The sequence below is a fragment of the Leptosomus discolor genome, chromosome 4, assembly GCF_034619465.1.
Source record: "Leptosomus discolor isolate bLepDis1 chromosome 4, bLepDis1.hap2, whole genome shotgun sequence".
NCBI classification, from domain to species: Eukaryota; Metazoa; Chordata; class Aves; order Leptosomiformes; family Leptosomidae; genus Leptosomus; species Leptosomus discolor.
The window spans coordinates 82,241,075-82,263,251 of NC_141394.1; the positions used below are offsets into that span (position 1 = coordinate 82,241,075).

At 49.3% G+C, this 22,177-nt stretch overlaps 1 protein-coding gene across 5 annotated transcripts in view; it reads left to right on the forward strand.

Moving 5' to 3' along the window:
* Positions 1-22,177, forward strand: part of EXOC6B (exocyst complex component 6B) — a 306,693-nt gene that overhangs the window by 151,454 nt on the left and 133,062 nt on the right. For all 5 annotated transcript variants that reach the window (XM_086463893.1, XM_086463895.1, XM_086463894.1 and 2 more), the window contains one exon: positions 7,818-7,886. In XM_086463893.1, coding sequence (XP_086320019.1) covers positions 7,818-7,886 — 69 coding nt within the window. The remainder of the gene's footprint in view (positions 1-7,817; positions 7,887-22,177) is intronic.

The window sequence follows — 22,177 nt, forward strand, 5'->3', positions numbered from 1 at the left end:
CAGGCCTACGCATCGCTGGATAAAAAACTGGCTGGATGGCTGGGCCCAAAGAGTGGTGGTGAATGGAGTTCAGTGCAGTTGGTGGCCAGTCACGAGTGGTGTTCCCCAGGGCTCAGTTTTGGGGCCAGTTCTTTATCAGTGATGTCTTTATCAATGATCCAGATGAGGGGACTGAGTGATCCTCAGGAAGTTTGCAGATGACACGGAATTGGGTGGGAGTGTTGATCTGCTGGAGGGCAGGAAGGCTCTGCAGAGGGACCTGGACAGGCTGGATCGATGGGCTGAGGCCAGTGCCATGAGGGTCACCAAGGGCAAGTGCCGGGTCCTGCCCTTGGGTCCCACCAACCCCAGCAGCGCTACAGGCTGGGGAGGAGCGGCTGGAAAGTGCCCGGCGGGAAAGGCCCTGGGGGTGCTGGTCGGCAGCCGGCTGGACATGAGCCGGCAGTGTGCCCAGGTGGGCAAGAAGGCCAACAGCCTCCTGGTCTGTGTCAGCCATGGGGTGGCCAGCAGGAGCAGGGAGGGGATCGTGCCCCTGGACTGGGCAAGGTGAGGCCGCCCCTCGAATGGTGGGTGCAGTTTTGGGCCCCTCCCTGCAAGAAGGACATGGAGGGGCTGGAGCGTGTCCAGAGAAGGGCAACGAAGCTGGTGAGGGGTCTGGAGAACAGGTCTGTGAGGAGCGGCTGAGGGAACTGGGGGGGTTCAGTCTGGAGAAGAGGAGGCTGAGGGGAGACCTCATCGCTCTCTGCAACTGCCTGACAGGAGGTTGTGGTGAGGTGGGGGTCGGTCTCTTCTCCCAAGAAGCAAGTGACAGGACGAGAGGTGATGGCCTCAAGTTGCACTAAGTGTGGTTTAGTTTGGACATTAGGAAGAATTTCTTCACCAAAAGTGTTGTCCAGCACTGGGACAGGCTGCCCAGGGCAGTGGTGGAGTCACCATCCCTTGAGGTATCTAAAAGCCCTGTAGATGTGGGGCTGAGGGACGTGGTTTAGTGGTGGGCTTGGCAGTGCAGGGTTAACGGTTGGACTCGATGATCTTAAAGGTCTTTTCCAACCTAAATGACTCTGTGATTCTGTGTGTGTGTAGTGGGTTGACCCCCATCAGCAGCTAAGCCCTTACCTGGTTGCTCACTAACCCTCCCACCCCTCAGGATAATTGGGGAGACAATGTGAAGGGTAAAAGTGAGAAAACTTATGAGTCAAGGTAAAGACAGCTTAATAAGCAATGGGACAAAATCCCACCGAGTGGTGCAGACACAACCAGTCCCCACCTCCCGCCAGCAGACCGATGCCCAGCCAGTTTCCCAGCAATGATTGCATTTGAAGAGAACAACCCCCCCAGTTTTATTGCCGAGCATGGTGTTACGTGGTATGGAATATGTCTTTGGCCAGTTGGGGTCAGCTGTCCCCGCGGTGTCCCCTCCCAGCCTCTTGCCCAGCCCCAGCCTACTTGCTGGGGGGGCAAAGTAAGAGAGAGAGAAGGTCTTGGTGCTGTGTAAGTTCTGTTAGCAACAGCTAAAACCCTGGTGTGGTATCAGCACTGGTTTGGTCCCAAATCACAGCACCACGTGGGCTGCAATGAAGAAAATGAACACTATCCCAGCCAAAGCCATTGCAGTCTGTAAAATGTTAACGGGGGGTTCTTTGGTAAGGGGTCTCTAAGGTTCTCTGAAGTTAGAGGCCAACTGCAAAATTGGGTTTAGTGGTTGGCGGATTCATTCCTAGCTTTTCATCTTCTGGTGTGAGTCTTCCTCCTTATGATCGCCTGGTGTATGCAGGAATACTATTAATACAGAATTTGAGTCTCCAAATTGAATCCTCATTGCTTAAAGTTGTTAGTATTAAGTTAGTATTGTTAGTATTAAGTGTCCTGAGTGCAAGTGAACTGCACAGCCCCCATGTTCTGGAGCGATCGAGAAGGTTTTCTGAGTGTAGAGGGACAGTGCTGCAACAAGTGGGAACGTGTCATTTGCTGTGCTCTGCTGGTCCCTGAGATTGCCGAGGCTTATACTTCTCAAGGAAATACGGAATACTGCTAACAAGGAAACCTGGAGAAAGGAGACAGGCTCTTGTTAGAATAAAGTCAGTAGAGAAGGCAAGAAATGATCCCGAAGCATTCAAAGGCTGCACTGGTGGCTCTTGCTCTTGACCTGTCACAGCTAATAAAGCCACCAGTGACTGCAGGTTTCTGTTTGGAAGACAGGTTGAATCTGGAAAGGGAAGTATGAAGGGCACGTTGCACCCACTCCTGCTCAGAATTGAGAACAGGGTGGTCCTAGGTGTTTCTGAATAAGTTTAGGCAGGAGAGCTCCTGATCCTGGTACATAGGCTGGAAAAAGTGTGAGAAATATATATTTTTTTATTCCTCTCTAGGAAATATCTGAGGCCCTTCAGCAGGCTGTGTTACAGAGTCCTCCACCTAGGCTGAAGGAATTGTTCTGGACATCCCGTGCTTCCTCACCCATATGGAGCAATTCTTCATCCCTGCAGCAAAATTTACAGGAAAAGCTTTGAAAGGGAAGAACGAGCCGAAGGGTTTTACTTAGACTGTTGCATGTGCTCCAGTGTAGGGCATTCTCTCCCTTGGAGTAGCGTGAGAGAGCTCTGCCAGCTGCATTCGAGAGGACAAATACGAGACGTGGTTCTCCGCTCCATTTGCGTTCTCCATTGTGAGATGTTATGGTCCAGACTTGTCCCACTGAAGTACAGAGGCCTCACTGAGGTGGAAGCTCCCACTACAGTCCGTGAGGGAGTGGGCCCAGCTGTGAAGGGAGCTGGGAGAAGGCTTCAGTTCCGTTTTTATGAATGTCAAGTTGCAGGAGAATTTGCATTTCACAGCGAGCAGCTCCGCAGTCTGTTCAGTCTGTGCCAGCTCTTTCCTTTGTAGTGAAAAGCATCCAGAAAACTACAAAGCTCATCCAGACTCTTCCCATTTTCAGTGACTTTTCTTTTGTGATCTCGTTGAGTACAGCACGACAGACTCACCTGTGTTTTGCCTCATTTCTTCTTGTCCCCACCCCCCCAAAAAAAACCTGGTCAGGTGTCTGTGAAGTGATTGAAAGGTGAGAGGGTCGAATTGGACTCCCTGGTGCTTCTTTGTGGGAGAGGGGGAGTTCTGAGGAAGGACATCACGCTTCAGAATAATGTCCACTCAACTGTCTGTGAAGAACAAATCAACAAATTCCAGACAGTTTTCTATTTGGAGAAGGAGTTTGGCGCTCAGGACATCAGCAGGTGTGAGGTGTAGCCAAAACTCGTCGTGCTTCTGGCATTCTTTCAGGTTGATCTGGCTGTAGGAAGAAGTTGTAATTCTCTGAGTGTAATGGATTTCTTTCAACGTTTTGGGAGCTAGAGCAGGGACCCCAGAGAGCTCTCTCAACTTTCCCTGATAAATGGCTTTGTTAGGTGCCATCAACCTCCACCTTTTGTTTGCTTCCACTAGTAATTATGCAAAAAAACGTCTTGGAGACTGAGAGAAACCTCTCTATTTCCAGAAAAAGCTGTCTGTGTGTTGTCTATAACGTGAGCCAGAGTGAGATCACTTAGTCTGCAGGACCATCTGGCCACTTCCAGTATCGCAGTATCCTGAGCATCCTCTTGACCGTGCAAACCCTCTCAGGTTTCTTTCCCCTAAGGTTAAGCCGTGGGGCACACTGGGACACTCAAAGGACACCACGACCACACAAGACGTTGCAAATCTACAGCACAGTTTGTTCTGTGCCTCCTTTCTGCATGGGGTAAAGTGCTTCCAGGCTGCTGGTACCCAAAGAGGTTTGTTGAATCAGAGAATAGTTTGGGCTGGAAGGGACCTTAAAGACCATCCAGTCCAACCCCCTGCCCTGGGCAGGGACACCTCCCACCAGAGCAGGTCGCTCCCAGCCCCATCCAGCCTGGCCTTGAGCCCTGCCAGGGAGGGGGCAGCCACAGCTGCTCTGGGCAGCCTGGGCCAGGGCCTCACCGCCCTCCCAGGGAAGAATTTCTTCCCAAGATCTCATCCCAATCTCCCCTCTTGCAGTGTGAAACCGTCACCCCTCGTCCCATCACCCCTGATCCAGAGTCCCTCCCCACCTCTCCTGCAGCCCCTTTCAGCACTGGAAGCCGCTCTAAGGTCTCCCTGGAGCCTTCTCTGCTCCAGGCTGAACACCCCCAACTCCCCCAGCCTGTCCTCACAGGGAGCTGCTCCAGCCCCTGAGCATCTTCGTGGCCTCCTCTGGACCCGCTCGAGCAGCTCCGTGTCTGTCCTGTGCTGGTGCCCCCAGAGCTGGACGCAGTGCAGAACCAACGCTGCTTTGAGCAAGGGTTTTACTCTGTAAGGTGAACGGGTGCTTTCTGCAACGTGTGTGTCACGTGAAGAGACCCAGCCTGCTCCATGTCCTCTGCTCGACTTGAGCCTTTGCGGGTGCAGTGTTGTCTGTGCTCGTGTTCCTCTGCACCAGCTCGTCCATGTTCATCCATCGAGGGGCCTGTGAGATGGTTCATAAACCACCTCCGTTGAATTCCCGGTGTTTAAGTCTGGAGGTTTCTTTCTCCTCACTGAAAGAGGGGTGAATGTATCTGGGCTTGTGTCATGCCTTTTCATCAAAAACTGACGAGGATCAGAGAGATTCAAGCCACAGATTATCTAAAACCAGAACAGAGCATCCCTTAACTCTGGGCCTGCCTCGTGTTGGTGGCAGCTACAGTTGAACATTTCCATCGAAAACTTGTCTTCCGTGGGTTAAATTTGCTACAGTCAGTGTTTAACCCAACTGAAAATGTTCTTGCAAAAAGAGAGGGTTTGGCTGTTTACAGAGCCTGACAGGTCTGCCTCTGCTCCCGGCCCCAGGAACGTGCCGGATGCAGGATTTGGGAATGAGGTTTGTGAAGCTGATGTTTTGTGGACTGGGAAAATTTTGGACAAGATGAATAAATTCTTTGTTCTGCAAATTGAAAGGAAAAAAAAAAAAAAAAGATTAGACTGAAGGGGAGATGCCAGGGGAGTAATCAGTCCTGTTGTTGAGGCGGCTCTAGTTCTCATTTCATCGTCAAGTTTCAAAAAATCAAAGATTTATTTATTTTTTTGAACGCTGCTAGTGCAGCTTTGGCTAAGAAAATCAAGTCGCTGCTAAAGGGGATGTGCTGAGCCTGGTTTTTTAGATATATCTAAATATCTAAATATTAGATAAATATCTAAATATGTAAGTATTAGCTATGTCTAAGTTGTGCAGCATGTTAAACCAGCCACAGAGGTGATTTCATATATTCTGTGTATTCAGAGGCCTGTATTCGTTAGTCTAGAAAGATTTCAAGTGATAGGATTATTATTTCTTCTGTTGCAGGGCTATGACTGCATGTGGAAGAGGTGGTCGGTTCTCTTCCTTAAAATACATTGTAGATTTATACCCTTCGTAAGTTTTGGGGGCATGCCTTTCTATTTGCCAAAAGCTTTCTTGTGGTCCAGGCCTTGTGCTTCCAGGTCTGATAGCGTCCTACCTAGATGGGCAATTTTCAAGCTATTAATGTCTCAGAGCTGTTAACTCTGCAGAACAGTCCAGCAGACTTTTTTGTGAGTGTGTGTGTGGGCTTAAAAGTTTTTACAGAAGATCAGAGACTGTGAAAATGTTGCAGTCTGCTTTGAAAGAATTTCTCTGGGGGAGTAAACGCCGTTTTTGGCAATATCCTGATTTCACAAATCTTTATCAGAAATATTTCTCCGTGGACCGTGTTCAACTAGTGCCCCAAATCCAAGAGGAGCAAAACCGTTTGATCCTGAATTCAAATTCATAGGAAAACATCTCCTGCTTTGATGGTGTTGCGAGGGGATGACAGATTTCTCCTCCCTTAGAAAAACAGAGGGTGGACTCGGGTCCATCCAGTCCAGCTTCCCCACGCTGATGGTGGTCGCCGGAGGATGGCTGGGTCGAGCGAGTACCGATACTTCCCTGTCTGCTGGAGTGATCTCCAGCAGTTTTGCAGTCGGGGATTTCTGAGCCAGAAGGGTTTTACTGTTCTACCAACTGGAGACCAATTGCGCTTGATGCTGGAGGAACTCAGCAAGGCAAAAATCTGTATCCCGAGGAGTCCACAAGGCAGCTGAAGTTGGGCTTTGGGAGCTGTTTAGGAGCATGAGAAGGCCTGGGAGACTGCAAATGGAAGATAAATGACCAGGACGGGGTGATAAAATTGGCATGAACACAATAAACCCGCTGCCCAGCGTTGGCCATTGTCAAATAGAGCCTTGTAAAAGGAGGAGACGTTGGCGAGAGCGCTGGGCTGTGTTTCGCAGCTGCTTGCCCTCAGTTCAGCTGTAACCCGTGCTGGGGCAGGGTGAACAGCCAGGTTCAACGTGGCGAGGGTCACACCGGTGGTGCCAGCCCCATCCCTCGCTCGGAAACCTTCCTCCTTCCTGCCCAGCCAGCCTTGGTGCAGGGGAGGGAAGGAGAGCCCGGCGAGCTGCCATACCCCGGTAGTGCTCTTTGCTGCCGATGAGCGGGCTGCTTCCCCTCCCTGCGCCCCCACGTTGGGACTGTCAAGTGTCTGGGGGTCTCGAAGCGACGCTGGTGGTGCGGGGTGGGATGCTCCCCCGCCGTGGGTTGCTGCTCTCTCGGTCTCCGTAGCTTCTTCCCTTGTTTCAGCTCTGACCGAGAACCTGCGCTCAAAAACCGCGTAGATGTGGCACTTAGGGACGTGGTGGTGTTAGGTCAGCGGTTGGACTTGACGATCTCGGAGGTCTAGTCCAACCTAACGATTCTCTGATTCTACGTAGCGCTGAGGACTGAGTTTCTGTGCATGCAGGAGACTCTTTAACAGCCCCAGTTCCCCATTATACAGGAGGCTATTTAACAAAATCCTCGGTTTTCCCTTTCCAGCCCATAACTTGTGCACTCCCCTGCTTGAAGCCATCGCTTTAGATGAGGAGGACCACTTGCCCCAGGTGCTTTGGGCAGCGTTGGTTGAGGCTTGTATACCCTCATCCAGCTAGAAACGTCTCTCTTCTTCATCCTACCTCCTTTTTAGCAGAAATGCCTCTTAAGCATAATTAAAAATATATAAAATAAACATGTTTCCCAGGCCTGTCCATTGGTCCCTTTCATCTTTCTCCCCTTTTTTCCACCACATGTCAACAGAACACTCCCCTCCTCTGGATTTTGGGGGAGAAGGACGGTTGCCTTAGCTTTATGCCTCGGCCAACAAGCTTAATGCTGTGTTGGCTTGAACATATCCAAAGGACACAAGCTTCTTGTATGCAAATTTCTTCTCTGATCTTTCCTCTCGCCCTCCCTCCCTCGTCCCACCCTTCAAAACTGTGCTTCCTCGTCCCTGTGCAAGACTCACTATGTTGTTGAAAGGTGGTAGAGTCTGTGTGGCGCTTGTTTTGTGAGGAAGAGAAATAAAATAAAATGGAATTCGTGCTTTTGAAGAAATCAAACTAGAAATATAGAGAATAAGTTTGCTTGGGGTTTGGGCTTTTTTCCTCCCCCTTGTTGCATAAGTACCAGACTGGCTTGTGCCAGGATGCTTGAACTTGTGATTAAGCCTATGGTCACAATTAAATCTCTGCTGAGGAGCTGGCTAACAGAGGGCCGAACGCTGCAGTGGGATTTCCCAGGGGAGTGTAAATGGAGCGAGAGCAATATTAAATGAAATTTTCTTACCTCGAGAAACTTTTAAAAAATGCCAATATAGACAGATCGAGGTAGATACCAGCATTCTCTGTACGTGTTACCGAAATCTTGGTGTCACTCTCTGTTGGACTTGCACTTACCGACACGTGCTATATTGGAGTTGCGCTTACCTGTGTGTGTTCTGCATATTTCACACTGGTCTCCTGCTGTCTTTTAGGTGCCTGGAGCCCAGGACCTGGTGGACTTCTCCCCCGTATACCGATGCCTGCACATATACTCTGTCCTGGTAAGTCACTCTGTGCTGCCCAGGGGACTGGTGCTGAGACTGGACTGTGGGTTAGGGAAGGCGACGGGGTGCTGCTCCTTCCGTGGGTGCTGCTGGAAGGAGGCGGTTGCAAAACGTTGGTTAATGTCCACCTCGCTGGGAAGTGCATTACCTGAAGTAGAAAGTAGGCCAGCAATGGGTGGATTTGGGTAAAACCCACACAATTACTTCATGCAGGCCACGGAAATAGAGAGGAATATTTTCTCCCAACTAGTGCAGACCCTGCGTTGATAATACGCATATTTCTTGGTAATACGGTTTTCCTCCAAGAATTCTTCTTTGACCACAGTAGCTTCATTATTAAGTGCAAACGGAGGGGTTGTGTGGGGGAAATTAGTTTTAAATGTGTCGTTCACTGTGCTTAGGAGGACTTTGCTGCTCTTCAGACGTTGGTTGACAGGAGCAGATTTGCTGCCGTCCCGCCAAATCCACCACTTGACTGTATCGCTCCCGGTTTCACCGTGCACTGAAAAATACGGCCAAAGCGAAGCTGTTCTGTGTTGGTGCTCGGTTATTGGCTAAAAAGTGTTGCTCTGAGCAGCGTCGTGTTCTTGAGAACTTTTCAAGAGGGCTCCCAGGGTGCAGGCAGCCGAGTTTTCTCCTAGGCGTTATGAGTACGTGAGGCATTGATTTTTTTTTTTTTTTTGCTTACTTATTTATAACGAGGGCAGACGAGATGCCCTTTGTAGCTTACCCTTCAACTTTTAATTTCTAAGATGCCTCCAGCAGCGTACGAGCCTTGCATCTGCAGAGCCGGTGTTGCTTGCATCCATTCTTCAACGTCCTTTGGAGAGAGGCAGCTTGCAGAGGGCTCTTCTCCTGCGGTTGAGCAATCTGAAGCCCAGGCAGCAGATGAAAGGAGCGCTCTGTTCGCAGCTTTCCTCCCTTTCCACGGCGGAGCCAGGCTTGAGAGAGAATTGTTTTTAAGGCACTTCTGAAGCCAGTTTGTCCAGCAATACATACAAATGAATTTGCGAAAGGAAAAGAACTGTCATGAAGAACATTTATATAAAATCTTTTTGTGCCTTCATCTGTTAATAATTATGTAATTTGGCTATATCGCCATGATAGTCTATTGGCATGAAAAAGTTAACCTACCCAAAATGTGTTACTCTGTTTATCTTGGAGGAAAAACCTCCTCCTCCAACCCGGAGCTGGGAGCCCGTTTCAGGGAGTGTGCTAATTGAAGATTACGACTCGTCTGAAATGTTTTGTGGATTTCAAAGTGTCACTTTATTTGGAGAAACTTCAGTGAAGAATATGTATAATGAAAACAGGATTAGGGATCCCATTTGTGTAGCTTACGTGCATGTGTTTAATGCAGGGGTATTTATTTGATTGTGTATTTATACATAAAGCTGTTATGGAAAGGGTGAAGAGCTTTCGCTGGTGGACATAACAGGGTGGCACGTTTGAAACGGTCTCGTTCCTACGTTGGGGCTTCGTGGTTGTCTGGTGGCTTTACTCTTTCATCTGAAGTAGCAATTGCTCCTCAGGAGCGTGCTTGGGAAATGCTGCTGCTAGAAGCCAGGCCAGCGCTCTGGGGTGGAGCTGGATGGGATCCTCTTCTGCTGGAGGTGGGAATAGCGCAGGGCACTTGGGGACGGTGAGGTTAACCCTGGAGCAGGGGTTTCATGCCACTGGGTTAGCGTCCTCTGTCCCCATCCTGAGCTGACATCGTTCAGTCCTTCTCCCCCTGCTCCTTCTCTATTTCAGCCAGAAGCCCCAGTAACGGGAAAAAATACACAGCAGAGCTCTAAAGAAGGTGTGTTGGGGAGACAGGAGCAAGAGAACAAGGTAGCCAGCCGTAGTAAAGGCTCCTGAAAAAGAAAATTGCCCTTTTCCTGACCTGTGATTGAATCCTGCCCTGGCTTTCTAGGCCCAACTTGGGCTGAACAATGTCAGAGATCCAGCAAGCGTCGAGGGAAACGGCCACATCAGTGTCAGACGGAAGGATCATAATGTAATAGTTACCAAAAAATCCTAATATTTGTCATTTACAATAGCGTTATCTAAACGCTTGGCCTGCAGTTAAAAAGGCCCACGTTGAATAAACATTGAGATATTTATTATTTTTAGTGAAATCGACCTTCCAGTCACCTCGGTTTTATGGCTGTGCTGCTTATAAATTCCCAAAGGATTATTTGAAAAATCCTACTCATATCTGCCAGCCTTATCAGCAGGGCAGAAGTTCACATATTGTAACGGGAGGTCAGCCTTCGGTCATGGTCTTACAGAGGGGGCCAGGCACCTGTAAATCCTTCCTTCAGCATCCAAGGCGAAGTACAATATCAAACAGGCAAGGAGACTTTTCCAGGAAACGCTGAACTTTCTCAGGAAGGGCAGAGGAGGGGGAAAGAAAGTGAAGGAAGGTCAGGCGGGGGTTAATTGAGAGTTGGACCTTGGCGTGGTGGCGGCTCCGGGGAGGACAGGCTCTGGTGGGATGCTTTATGGGACTATTCATCTGCGATTCCTTTTCTTGTGAGAAACAGGCCGGCTGACGGTGTCTTGAGGAAGAAATGGGCGTAGGGGAGGCTTTGAATATCTGCAGATATCGAACAAAACATCACAAGAGGGTGTTTGTGTGTTATACATGGAGCTGTGCGCACGGGTAACCCTTCTTTGCTCAAATAACCCTTTGAGTTCGTGATTTGGGCTTGTGTCCCTACACGGTGCCGAGAACAACAAGTCCTTACCCTGCCTGTGGTTTCTGCGTGCAGCAAATACACTCTGGATGGCATGAAAAAAGGCTTTTCAGATGACAGGGTTGGTTTCGAGTTGGTACGAATCGGTAACCACTGAACAACCTCGATGTCTCGGTGGGAATCCTGGTGATATTAGACAAGCGTGAACTGTCCTTTTGCTGGGAAGATTAAAAAAAAAGACTAGCTGGAACCAGGGCTGTGGTGGTTCTTCAGGTGCCAGGAGCATCATACGAAAGGGTTAAGGAGGGGAGCCAGCAGCAGAGCCGGGACACGTGAGTCTTGGGGCCTCTCCTGGTCTCCTTGGTCAATTGGCCAAAGTCTGTGTCTAGTTCTAGCTGATGGTGAGCACTAAACCCCCCCGAGTTTCTGTTCAGCAGCCATGTGCTGTTTCAGGATATTCATGCCGGGCTGGTGGTATCAGGTATATCTTTTCCTTGAGTTAATAGAGAAGTTTGTTGAAAATGGTAATATTATTATATAAAGAAGAAACAAGAGTATTTCAGCGAAACGATTTTGCTATTGACGTTTTTATCTTTTATGTTGTCTTTGACCAAAGTCTATGTAATGCTGGAGTTGCTTTGATCGATATCCAAAATAAATTAGGAAAGGTGAGGTTTGGGCCAGATGGTTTATCTGCTGGAGCATCTGAACAGCTGTTGGGCGCCTTGTATTTCAAGGCCAAGACATGGAGTTGCTTTGCTTTACATAACATAAAATGAAAAGCCGTTTTTGTTTCATGTTTCCAGTAAGCTGTAGCAAGGCAGAAAGCAAAGAGTGAACAAAGAGCAGAAAGGAATTAAAAAAAAAAAAAAATAAAAAGCCCCAAAAAAGTCAAGAGTGGTTTGTACAGAGGGTGCTCCCAAGAAGTTGTCTCAAAGGCGGCTGACGGTGATTTAAGTCGCTTAAGCTCCTGCTTCAGCCGGTGCTGTTGCCTGTTAGTACTCATTTAGGGTTTGCCTTAGCTAGGTGGGTTTTTTTAGCTTTATGCTAATTGGTTACCAATTACTTTGAGGTTCTTCACATGTTCATGAAGACACTGGTATTGACACTCCCAGCTCTTTGATCCGAGCTACAAAGGGGTCATTTTAGGGTAAAGAACAAGTGTCCAAAAAAAAAAAAAGAAAAAAGACAAGAAAAAGAGAGCAGATTCTGATGTAAATACAGGCTTGAAACTGTAGCTGCCTCCTGGTTGATGAAGTATTTCTGGAGAATCCCAGAGCTGGATAATTTAGATAAATAGCAGTTGACAGGTATTTACTATAAATTTGTCGTATCTCGCCACTGACGTTTTTATCTGCTGTATTGCTTCTGCTGCAGGCCTCTCTAACCCTAAAGCTGCTTTGATGCACTAAATACATTAGGAAAGGTAAAAAAAACCCAGTAAAACAAATAATACCCCCCCCCCCCCCACTTTACTAAAAGTAATCAATGTAGAAAAGTCTTTAAATTCCTATATTAAAATGCAAGTGTTGTGCATCGACTGTATCCACTTGGTCCGTGTTTCCTTGGCTATTTTAGTGAAGAAAATAATGTTTTCTGTCTCTTAGCGGTGCGGAGCCAGCACGGCCTTGGGAGGAGAAACGAGGGTTTATTTTTGCTTATCGCCGAAATTGCTACGTTTGGATTGCAGCCGCCGCCGCGCGGGGATTCGCCGGCTCAGGGCCTCGAGGTGAAGCGCTGGGCTGAGGACGGGGAGCGCCGCTTTGGGTCTCCAAACCGGGCAGATGCCGTTTGGAGCGGGAGATGCTGCAGATCCGGCGGCGGATCGTTCCTCTCCTCCCGGCCCTCCGCTTAAATAACTTGATTATTATTTTTTTAATTCCTCTTCGAAGCGCGCTGGGGGTTGTGCTGGCTGCACCCAGCCTGCTTTGGCTGCCTCTGGGGGCTAATAAACTGGCAGGCTGGTGGCTCGTCTGCTCGCCCGTGGTGGCTGTGACGCAGCCGCTCGCTCCTGCCGCCTCCCCACCTCGCTGCGGGGGGGCCTCCAGCATCCCCACCAAAATGTTTGTTCTTTGGTAACGGGGCAAAACAATTGAAGTTCTTCTTTCAAGGGATGAGAAAGCCTCTTGTAGGAACCACAATCCAACTAAGAGCAGCTACCCAGCCCTCTCTTTCATATGAAAACGTCTCTTTTTTTTCTCTTTGTAACACTAGTTGTTTCTTTTATTTGATACTGAAACACGAACCGTACCATGGAAAAGCTGTGGTTTACTTCTATTTTTGAGATCAGGGTTGTAAAGTTTTCCCTCGGTGTCCTTGGGAGCTTTCAAACTTTTTTTTTCTTTTTTTCTTTTGTTTTTTTTTTTTTTTTTAGAGGGGGCGGGGGGGAGAGAGGGTGTGGGGGGGCGGTGGAAAAAATTTCCTTCTCGAAGTCTCTGGTAACTCTTGTTCATCTCAGACACTTTGCAGATTGTCCCATCGTTGTGTCCTGGCATATCTCACTGTCTGCTGACTTGGCTGACCCACTGGTGCCTGGTGGAGTTAGATAGCTATAAACACAGCACTGAGATCATAGGGAAAGGCTGAGGGTGAGACACTTTGTGCACTGGATTGATAAGGACACAGGAAAAGCCATTAGAGTGAACTGGTGTCAGTGACCTGTGATAACCATTCTGTACTACGTGCTAATGGGCCCTGGGTAGTGTGTCTGTCTGTAGTGGCAATAGATTTAACTTTTGTAATTGTCATATTGCTCTTTTAACCCTGTGACCTTATTACCCATGAGAAAACCACTTGGCTTCGATCAAAGAAGCAGCAAAGAAATCAGTGTTCATTCTAAGCTGGCTAGATATGATCACAGGCAGCCTTGATTCTTAAAATATTCAGCTTGGAAAACAGACATGTTGGGGGAGAGGCGGGGGGGGTGGGGGGGGAAAGGAGGTTTACTACAATAGCCCGGATGCAGACTTCTTGTCACCTGAGGTTAGGAAGAGCAGCCGTGCTTTCTCAGGGCTTTGCAAAGCTCTGCACAGTCACTTGCTCACTGCAAATATACTGATATTTTACATTTAATGCTGATTTCAGCCCGATTCACTCAATTTCGTTCCCTGCTCTTAGGGGCTAAAGTAAGAGGCTGACTCTGTTGGTTCTGACACGTGGAAAATATATTGCATCTGTTCAGTATTTCACAGAATCCCAGAAAGTCAGGGGTGGGAAGGGATCTCGAAAGATCATCTCGGCCAACCCCCCCTGCCAGAGCAGGACCACCTACAGCAGGTCACACAGGAACATATCCAGGCAGGTTTTGAATGTCTCCGGAGAAGGAGACCCCACCACCTCTCTGGGCAGCCTGTTCCAGGGCTCTGTCACCCTCACAGTGAAGAAGTTTTTCCTTATGTTCATGTGGAACCTCCTGTGCTCCAGCTTGTGCACGTTGCCCCTTGTCCTGTCACTGGCCATCACCAAGAAGAGCCCGGCTCCACCCTCCTGACACTCGTCCTTTACGTATTTATAACCATTGAGGAGGTCACCCTCAGCCTGCTCTTCTCCAAGCTCAAGAGCCCCAGCTCCCTCAGCCTTTCCTCATGAGGGAGATGTTCCACCCCCTTCATCCCCTTTGTGGCTCTGCGCTGAATTTTTCATCGACTCATTCAGGATGGATGAGACCTCAGGAGGTCTCTGGTCCAATCTCCTCCTGAAAGTGGGGGCAGCTCTAAGATCAAACCAGTCGCTCAGGGCTTTACCCAGTCTGGTCTTGTAAACTTCCAAGGACCAAGGCTGCAAAACCGCTCAGGGCAACTTATCACAGAATCACAGAACGGTTTGAGGTGGAAGGGACCTCAAAGACCATCCATTCCAACCCCCTGCCCTGGGCAGGGACACCTCCCACCAGACCAGGTTGCTCCCAGCCCCATCCAACTTGTTCTGCTCCGTGACCTCCTTGTAGGCATTGAAGATGGTTGTTAGGTCCCCCTGAAGCAGTCACTCCTCCAGACTGAACAAGCCCCATTAACCTCCCACTGTGGGGCAAGTGCTCCAGCCCCAACCATCTTGGTGGCCTCCAGTGAACTTGCTCTGGTTTATTGGTGCCTTTCCTGTATTTGGGAGGCCCAAAACTGGATGCAGGGGGTAGATATGGTCTTAAGGAGAACTGCGTAGAGGGGGATAATTGCTTCCCTCAATCTACTGGCTTGGCTCCTGTTAATACAGCCCAGGAGGCTGTTGGCCGCCTCTGCTGCCAGGGCAGACGGCTGGCCCGCGTTCAGCTTGCTGTCTGCCAAGGCTCTTGGTCCTTATCCACAGAGCTGCTCCCCAGGCAGTCAGTCCCTAGGCTGTGTTGTTGCAAGAGGTTCTTCCTTCCCAGGTGCAGGGCTTGGCTTTTCTCCTTACTTATTTTCACCAGGTTCTTGTCAGCCCATTCCTCCAGCATGTTGGGACCCTCTGGATGGTGGCCGTGCTCTTGAGTGTGTTGGCTTTTCCACCTCGGGTCGGTGTCATCTGCAAAGTGTGTGAGAGCATGCTCTGTTGCCTCCTCCAAGTCACTGATAATGATGTGAAGCAGGACAGGTCCCAGAGCAGACCCTGTTGTGGTTCCCCACTTGTTACCAGCTCCTACGGTTAACAAATTGTTAATCATGAACCTCTGAACTTGGCCACTAATTATTTACCCATCCAGACGGAGCCATCGAATTTGGGTGCAGGAGTACTGTGGAAGAGCATGTCAAAAGCCTTGCTAAAGTCAATGACACCCACTGCTTTCCCTCCATCCGTGAATCCTGTCGTGCTATCACAGAAGGCAATCAGATCATGGGCATAACTTCTCCTTGTTAAATCTGTGCTGGCTGTCCCCTTCTCCTCTGTGTGCCTGGAAATGTGTCCCAGGAGGACTCAGCTCATGACTTCCCCAGGGACTGAAGCGAGGTTGAGCGTGCTGTAGTTCCTCGGATCATCTTTTCAGCCTTTATAGCAACATTTACCTTTTTCCCCTTGCTGGGAGCGTGTCTTTTGTGTGGTATTTTTAGCTACTATGGGGTCTTTGGTTCTAGGGAGCTCTAAGATCGGGACTGATTTTGTTACGAGATGTTCAGCTTGAGCGGTGCAGAATACAGGTCAACTGAAAGACCCTAAAGACCAACAGCACTGTTAGTGTTGTGTAAGTGTGGGAAGACTCTGCCTAAGATTTGCTCTGTTTCCGGAGGGTCCCGGGAATGTTTGGAAAATGCCTCAGCTACCCCGGAGGACTTTGTGGTGGTGTCCAGAAGTGGTGATAACTCAAAAATGACAAGTGATAGAGACGGAAGTGCACTGATTTGCAAAGAATTTCCCTGGAGAGCATCGAGTTTGCTAAGGTAAAACTCAGTTTAGCAGAAAGGGAAACCTCTAACAAGCATTCCCACGCTTTTCTCATCCTCTGGTAATAGATTCGTAATAAATTAGACTGGAAGAGACTCATGGAGGACTTTGGTCCAACCCTTCACTCAGGGCTAAATTTGAACTTATGTCAGGGATCTGAGAGCCGCATCCAGTTGAGTTTTGAGCATCTCCGAGGGTGGAGACTGCCCAGCCTCTCTGGGGCCCTGTTCCAGTGTTGGACCACCCTTACTGTCTCTGGGTTTTTTCCTGTTACATTCATTTGAATTTATCTTTTTGCATTTTGTCTCTTGCCTTTCCTTTTGCTGTGTATTTCCGAGGGGAGCCTGGCTCCATCTACCCTGTTATCCTGTGTTAGATATGCTTCCTCCCCTTTCCTCACGTGTTGTGTGCTCCGGCTCCCTCAGTTTCCTTGGTGGCCACTGCTGGCCTTGCTTCAGTGTGTATCTCTACAGCTGCTCTTTTGGATAACGCTTTTAAAGCCTTTTTGATGGCAGCTGGATTACAAGTGATACCGTTCTGCGGGGCTGATGCTGATATTCAATGTTTAGGGCTTATTTTTGCTCCTAAAAATGAATAAATGGCTGCCTCAGCGCCAGTTCACGGTGACATGTGAAAGGTATTCTGGCATAACACTAGACCCAAATTTGACTCTGGAGAATCGGTGCGTTTTTCTCAACTATCCCCCAAACTGGAGGGAGAGCGGTGTCCCGGGAGCCCCTCTTAGAAGCGCAGAGCCTTGCCTGTGGGCTGCCCTTAGCAGCGTTGCCTCCGGGCTCCACGCATGGAACTCACTGCAAAGCAAAAGTGGTAAGATACCCACAGAAGCAAAGTTGTGAGAACATACTGTCCCTGTCTTTACTTTGTGCTGTCGAGTAGTTGAGCCACCCTGGGCTTCAGACTGGATCTCCACAGAGTACGTGTGAGACGTTGGCTCCCTAAGACCGCTCGAAGAGGAGGCATTAGGCAGATCCTTCTGCGTGAGGGCTGCTCAGCTACGCGTGCTAGTGAAGCTGTGTATTTTGTACCTAAATTAGCCCTGGGGGAATTATCATGTGCTGACCAGAAACTTCAGATTTTTTATTTCTTTTTTTTTTTTTCCCCCCCTCTAAGATGAGAGTCTGTTTGTGGGGGAGGAGGGGGCTGTAAAATAATGAGCCACCATGTTTTATGCCTCTCAGAAAATGGCTTGGTGCACAGCTGCGGTTGCTGTTTTCCTGCTCTGTATGTTGTTTCTCATCTTAAAGGCCTATATGCACTGGATCTGGGAAATGATTGCCATCCTGTTTGCAATAAAACCCTTTTTTTTTTTTTTTTTTATGAAGGGTCTTGAGTTGGCTGGACATTAATTCTCAATCTGTTTACAAATATTTGCGCAGGAAAGGGCGAGCGATGTTCAGGACGGGCTTATGACGCATATACCCCCCTATTTCAGTCCTTTGTTCAGGAAAATGTGGAAACAAGGCGGTTGTTGTACAATGAACAAACGCTGCCTTCGCATTCCAGGAGCGTGGCGCGGGAGCCGCTTGCTGCGGGGCAGCCGTGGTCTAGCAGTGGGAAGATGAGAAGCACGCAGACCACCATCCCCACACACACAAAAAAAAGAGTTGCTTCAGCTCAGAGATCAACAGGCAGCTTGGGTCGTATTTTATGAAGGGTGATGGAAAAGCTCCGATTCAGGGGGTTGATAATTGCTGTATACAAAAGCAGGGATATGTGCAACATGTTCAGAAGGTGAGCGTTGCCCTCAGAGAGGTTTTCCTTGGCTCTGCTCTCTTGAATCCCTCGGAATGAGAGGTTTGGCTTCTGAGAAAGGCGTCTCATCTCTTTTATCATGTGAAGCTGTTACCTGGAGGTCTGGGTGACTTATGATCTTCTAGTTTCTCTGCTTTGCGGAGGTTAAATCATCTACTCACAGACACTGAGCAACCCACAAGAGCTGTTATGAGAGCAGGGATTTGTCTCTTGCCTTTAAATCTTCTTTTCTGGCTTTACTACCTCCAGCTTGTCTTGCCCCAGCCGTGGATGTTTGTAGTGTGTTGAAATGGTTTGGAATCCTTCAGGATGAAAAATTGTAAAGAATAATGTAGTCTGAAATGTTGTGCCTGCTCCTTCTTGTAATTGTTTCCAACGTTAACCAAAGGACATACGTGGAACCGTACAGCAAGCTCTTTATGGTAGTAATAGCCTGGGTATGCCCCAGAGCATGGTTGCTCCAGCTGCTCCTGGATAGGAAGCCTCATGATATTTTTATATATAGACCCTGTAACTCAACAGGGTGCACGTTGACTCGTATGGGTGGCCACATGTCTATACGTTATTGCCTTCCAGGGAAGCTCCTGTTGTGTCCATCTTCACAGCATCCCAGGCAGAGGTCGGAGGGGACCTCTGGAGATCACCTTGTCCAGCTCCCTGCAGAAGCAGGGTCAGCTCGAGTGGGGTTGCTCAGGCCCACGGCCAGTTGGGATGGAAACTCCACAGCTTCTCTGAGCAGCCTGTTCCAGTGTTTGATCCCCCTCACAGTACAAAGGTGTTTTCCTATATTCAATGGAAATTCATGGAATCATAGAATGCATTGGGCTGGAAGGGACTCCCAGAGGTCATCTAGTCCAAGCCCCCTGCAGTGAGATCTTTAGCTAGAGCAGGTTGCCCAGAGCCCCATCAAGCCTATCTTGAATGTCTGCAGGGATGGGGCCTCCACCACCTCTCTGGGCAAACTGTTCCAGTGCTTTACCACCCTTATGGTAAAGAACTTCTTCCTAATATCCAATCTAAATCTGCCCATTGCTAGTTTAAAACCGTCACCCCTCGTCCTGTCACCACCCCCTGATCCAGAGTCCCTCCCCACCGCTCCTGCAGCCCCTTTCAGCACTGGAAGCCGCTCTAAGGTCTCCCCGGAGCCTTCTCTGCTCCAGGCTGAACACCCCCAACTCTCCCAGCCTGTCCTCACAGGGGAGGTGCTCCAGCCCCTCAGCATCTTTGTGGGCTCCTCTGGACCCGCTCCAACAGGTCCATGTCCTTCTTGTATTGAGGACTCCAGCGCTGGACGCAGTACTCCAGGTGGGGTCTCACCAGAGCAGAGTAGAGGGGCAGAATCACCAGTTTGTCCCGTCACTGGGCACCGCTGAGAAGAGTGGCTCTGCCGCCTTTCCTTCCCCCAACAGGTGGTTGTACACCTTGAGAAGGTCCCTCTGAGCCTTCTCTTCTCCAGGCTGAGCAGTCCCAGGGCTTCTGCCATATATCCCATTATCCCTTAATGCCTTTGTGGCCCTTTGCTGGGCTTGCTCCAGTGTCTGTCTCTGTTGTACTGGTGAGGCCCAGACCTGGACCCAGCTGTGTCTCACCAGTGCTGAGTTAGAGGGGAAGGATCAAGGCCCTCAACCTGCTGGCAACGCTCTGCCAAACACAGCCCAGGAGTCTGTTGGCCTCCTTTGCTGTCAGGGCACAATGCTGGCTCATGGTCACCTTGGTGTCTGGCAGGACCCCCAGATCCTTTCCTGCCAAGCTGCTTCCCAACTGGTCACCCCCAGTGTGTACTGGTGCCTGGGGCTATTCCTTCCCAGGAGCAGAACTTGGCATTTGTTGAATTTCATGAGGTTCCTGTTGGGCCATTTCTCCAGCCTGCCCAGGTCCCCTCTGGTCTGTCAGTCGCTCCTTCCAGTTTTGTCACCTGCATTTTGAGGGAGTAGGTGAATCAAAGGCAGATTTCACCCAACAAAGCCCCATGGGCGATGGGTAGGAGGAAGGAGATGCTCTTGTTCTGCTCAGATGAACTGAGTGCTGGTGCTTGTGCTTACAGCGCTGTGTGACCCAGCTGTTTCACTGCCTGGTCATTTTGGCTTCTTGACTTAACCATCTTCTGTAACCCCGTAATTATTGCATACGTGTTGGTTTGGGTGGGCAGAGTTGAGAGCTGGTCAAACCAGAAGTCCTGCTGGTCTGCTTCTGGTTGGGAGTAGACCGTACAGCATCCCGTGTGCCTGTGTGACTTTGGTTTGTATGGATCATGGCCTTCAAAAGAGGCAAAAACCTCATCGTTGGACGTGGAAACAGGCTGCTAGGACGTGACTTTCCCAGTACGGAGGGTGTAGCTAATACTGAGCGTGCTGCTCCTCAGCAGTGCTTGGAACAGGAGGTCTGTTTATTAGTTTATCTTGTTTTTATTTCTCCGTGCTCCCTGACCATTCCCCCACATTCTGCGGTGGCAGAACAAAAAAAACCCCAAATATGCAAATGTCATTTTTCCAACCCAAACATTTTATAGCAGAGTCGTAGGAGCGAGCTGCGTTTTCCTGCTCGAGGGCGGCGTGCAGGACGGGTGCTTTGCTGCTCCTTCCCGAGTGCGGGCTTGGATTCAGGGAGGGGGGAGAGCAAATAGCTTTGAACTTAAATCATCTAGCGGTGCAGCACTGTCTCCTCATGAAAATATCCCATTTAGGGACTTTTTTATTTCCCCATTTTTCTCCGCAATTAATGCAGACCCAGTCTGTCGGTGGTTATTAGCTCTCTGGTAGGAGACAGACAGCTGAAACCACGCAGTATTAAGCAGGCTGTAAAAAAATGGGTGAGGTTTGTTGCAGATTGAATTCTTCCCACTACACTTTGCCTCCTGTCCTTCCATCTTCCTCTTCACTTGGCTTCTTTGCCTCCCTCCGGACCTGTCCTTCATCGTCCTCAAGGACTCATTCTGCGCTCTTCTTAAATCAAGGTGTTTAGGGTTTTTTTTTCCGTTAATTGATGGGAGCCCTGACAAGGGGTGATTAGCTGTTGGGGATGCATCCTTCCTTGCAAAGCTTGTGACCGATTTCCACCGCTTCCTTCCTTCCTCGAGACCGGAGAGCGAGCTTTCTTCTACCAGCAGGCAGTTGCCTCCCAGAGGTTTTATGCACGGTGGCCTCGCGTGGAAGGCTCTGTGGGCTTGTCCTGAATATATTTTTTTTTCCCCTGGCAGCTCGTTCATGATAAAGTTTTAATGAATTTTAAATATATTATGAAAAGAGCACGTGGTTAGAAACCATCTCTGCTCGTTGTGACGCTGGGATGTGTTGGGTGGTGCTTTTCTTTGCCGAGAGGGCGGATTGAAAGCAAGCGGAGGAGAAAGGCACGTCCCCGTGCGCTTAACCTTGCAGGTCACCTGGAACGGGAGGAGATCGCCAGAAATGCAACCTGAAAATGTTTAGCTGCTGCTGTGTATAATGAGGAAATATCTGTCTACATCATCGCTTTGTAACTTTTCAAAAGTATGACTCAAAAAGGAGGGGGCGGGTGGAGAGGGAGCTGCGCCGCCGCGTTTTCCAGAATGAGAAACACAGGCTACTTGTTCAGTCAATTCGGTTTAGGTCAAATGTAGTTATGAAAAACAGATGATTGCTGGTGATCAAGCTGTACTTTGACAAATATCCCATTGTTTGAGCGTGCAGTGATTTCTTCAGAGCGTTACCCGGTGCGGGGCTTGGCGGTTGCCTTCCTCCAGCTCGGAGCCTGTCAGCCGGCGCGGGGCTAGGTGCTCCAGACCCGAGGGCTTGGCTCTGTAGGAGGGAGGATTGCCCAGAAAGAAAGGCTCGGTGCAAAATGGGTGAAGTTTCCACTCTAGCTGTTAAAACAGGAGCTCATTTGGGGCTCTCAGAAATGCTTGAAAGGGTGCTTCCTATGTACACGACGTACCCTGCGCTGCAGAGTGAAGCTTCGTTTGGGGGATGCTGGTGTTTGAGAGAAGCTCCTTAATATTAGCGTGTCTTAGCCCTGTTGGTGTGTGTTCTTTTATGGTTTCCCCTAGAAAATACCTCTGGATTATATCTGTGGGGTAAGGAGGCTATTACTCACGTCGCAGGGCCAGGGCCAGTTGAAGCTGAGATAAATGTACGTGTCCCCGTGCGAGTCTGACCCGGCGAAAGGCTGAGCCCTGCTCTGCCGCTCGCTGGGGCTCGTGCTCTTCTGCGTCGGAGCTGAGTGATGGTGTTTTGGTGGAATTGCTCTGCAAGGTGGCTGTCCTTAACCTGAAATGTCAAAGCATCTTATGTTTTGGGTGTATTTTTGAATTTCTAAGGTTGAGAAGCAACGTGGATAGATGTATGCTACGTGGCGCTGGTTTTATGGGCGATAGGAAGGCTGCGGAGCGCCAAGGGAACGTTTAATCCTTTTTAGGATCTTTGTTCTGAAATCAGCGTCCCTTTGCTTGGCTATCTGTCGGCTTGTGGGGAGTGAGGGACTCATACTAGATAACTTCAGCTTGGACAA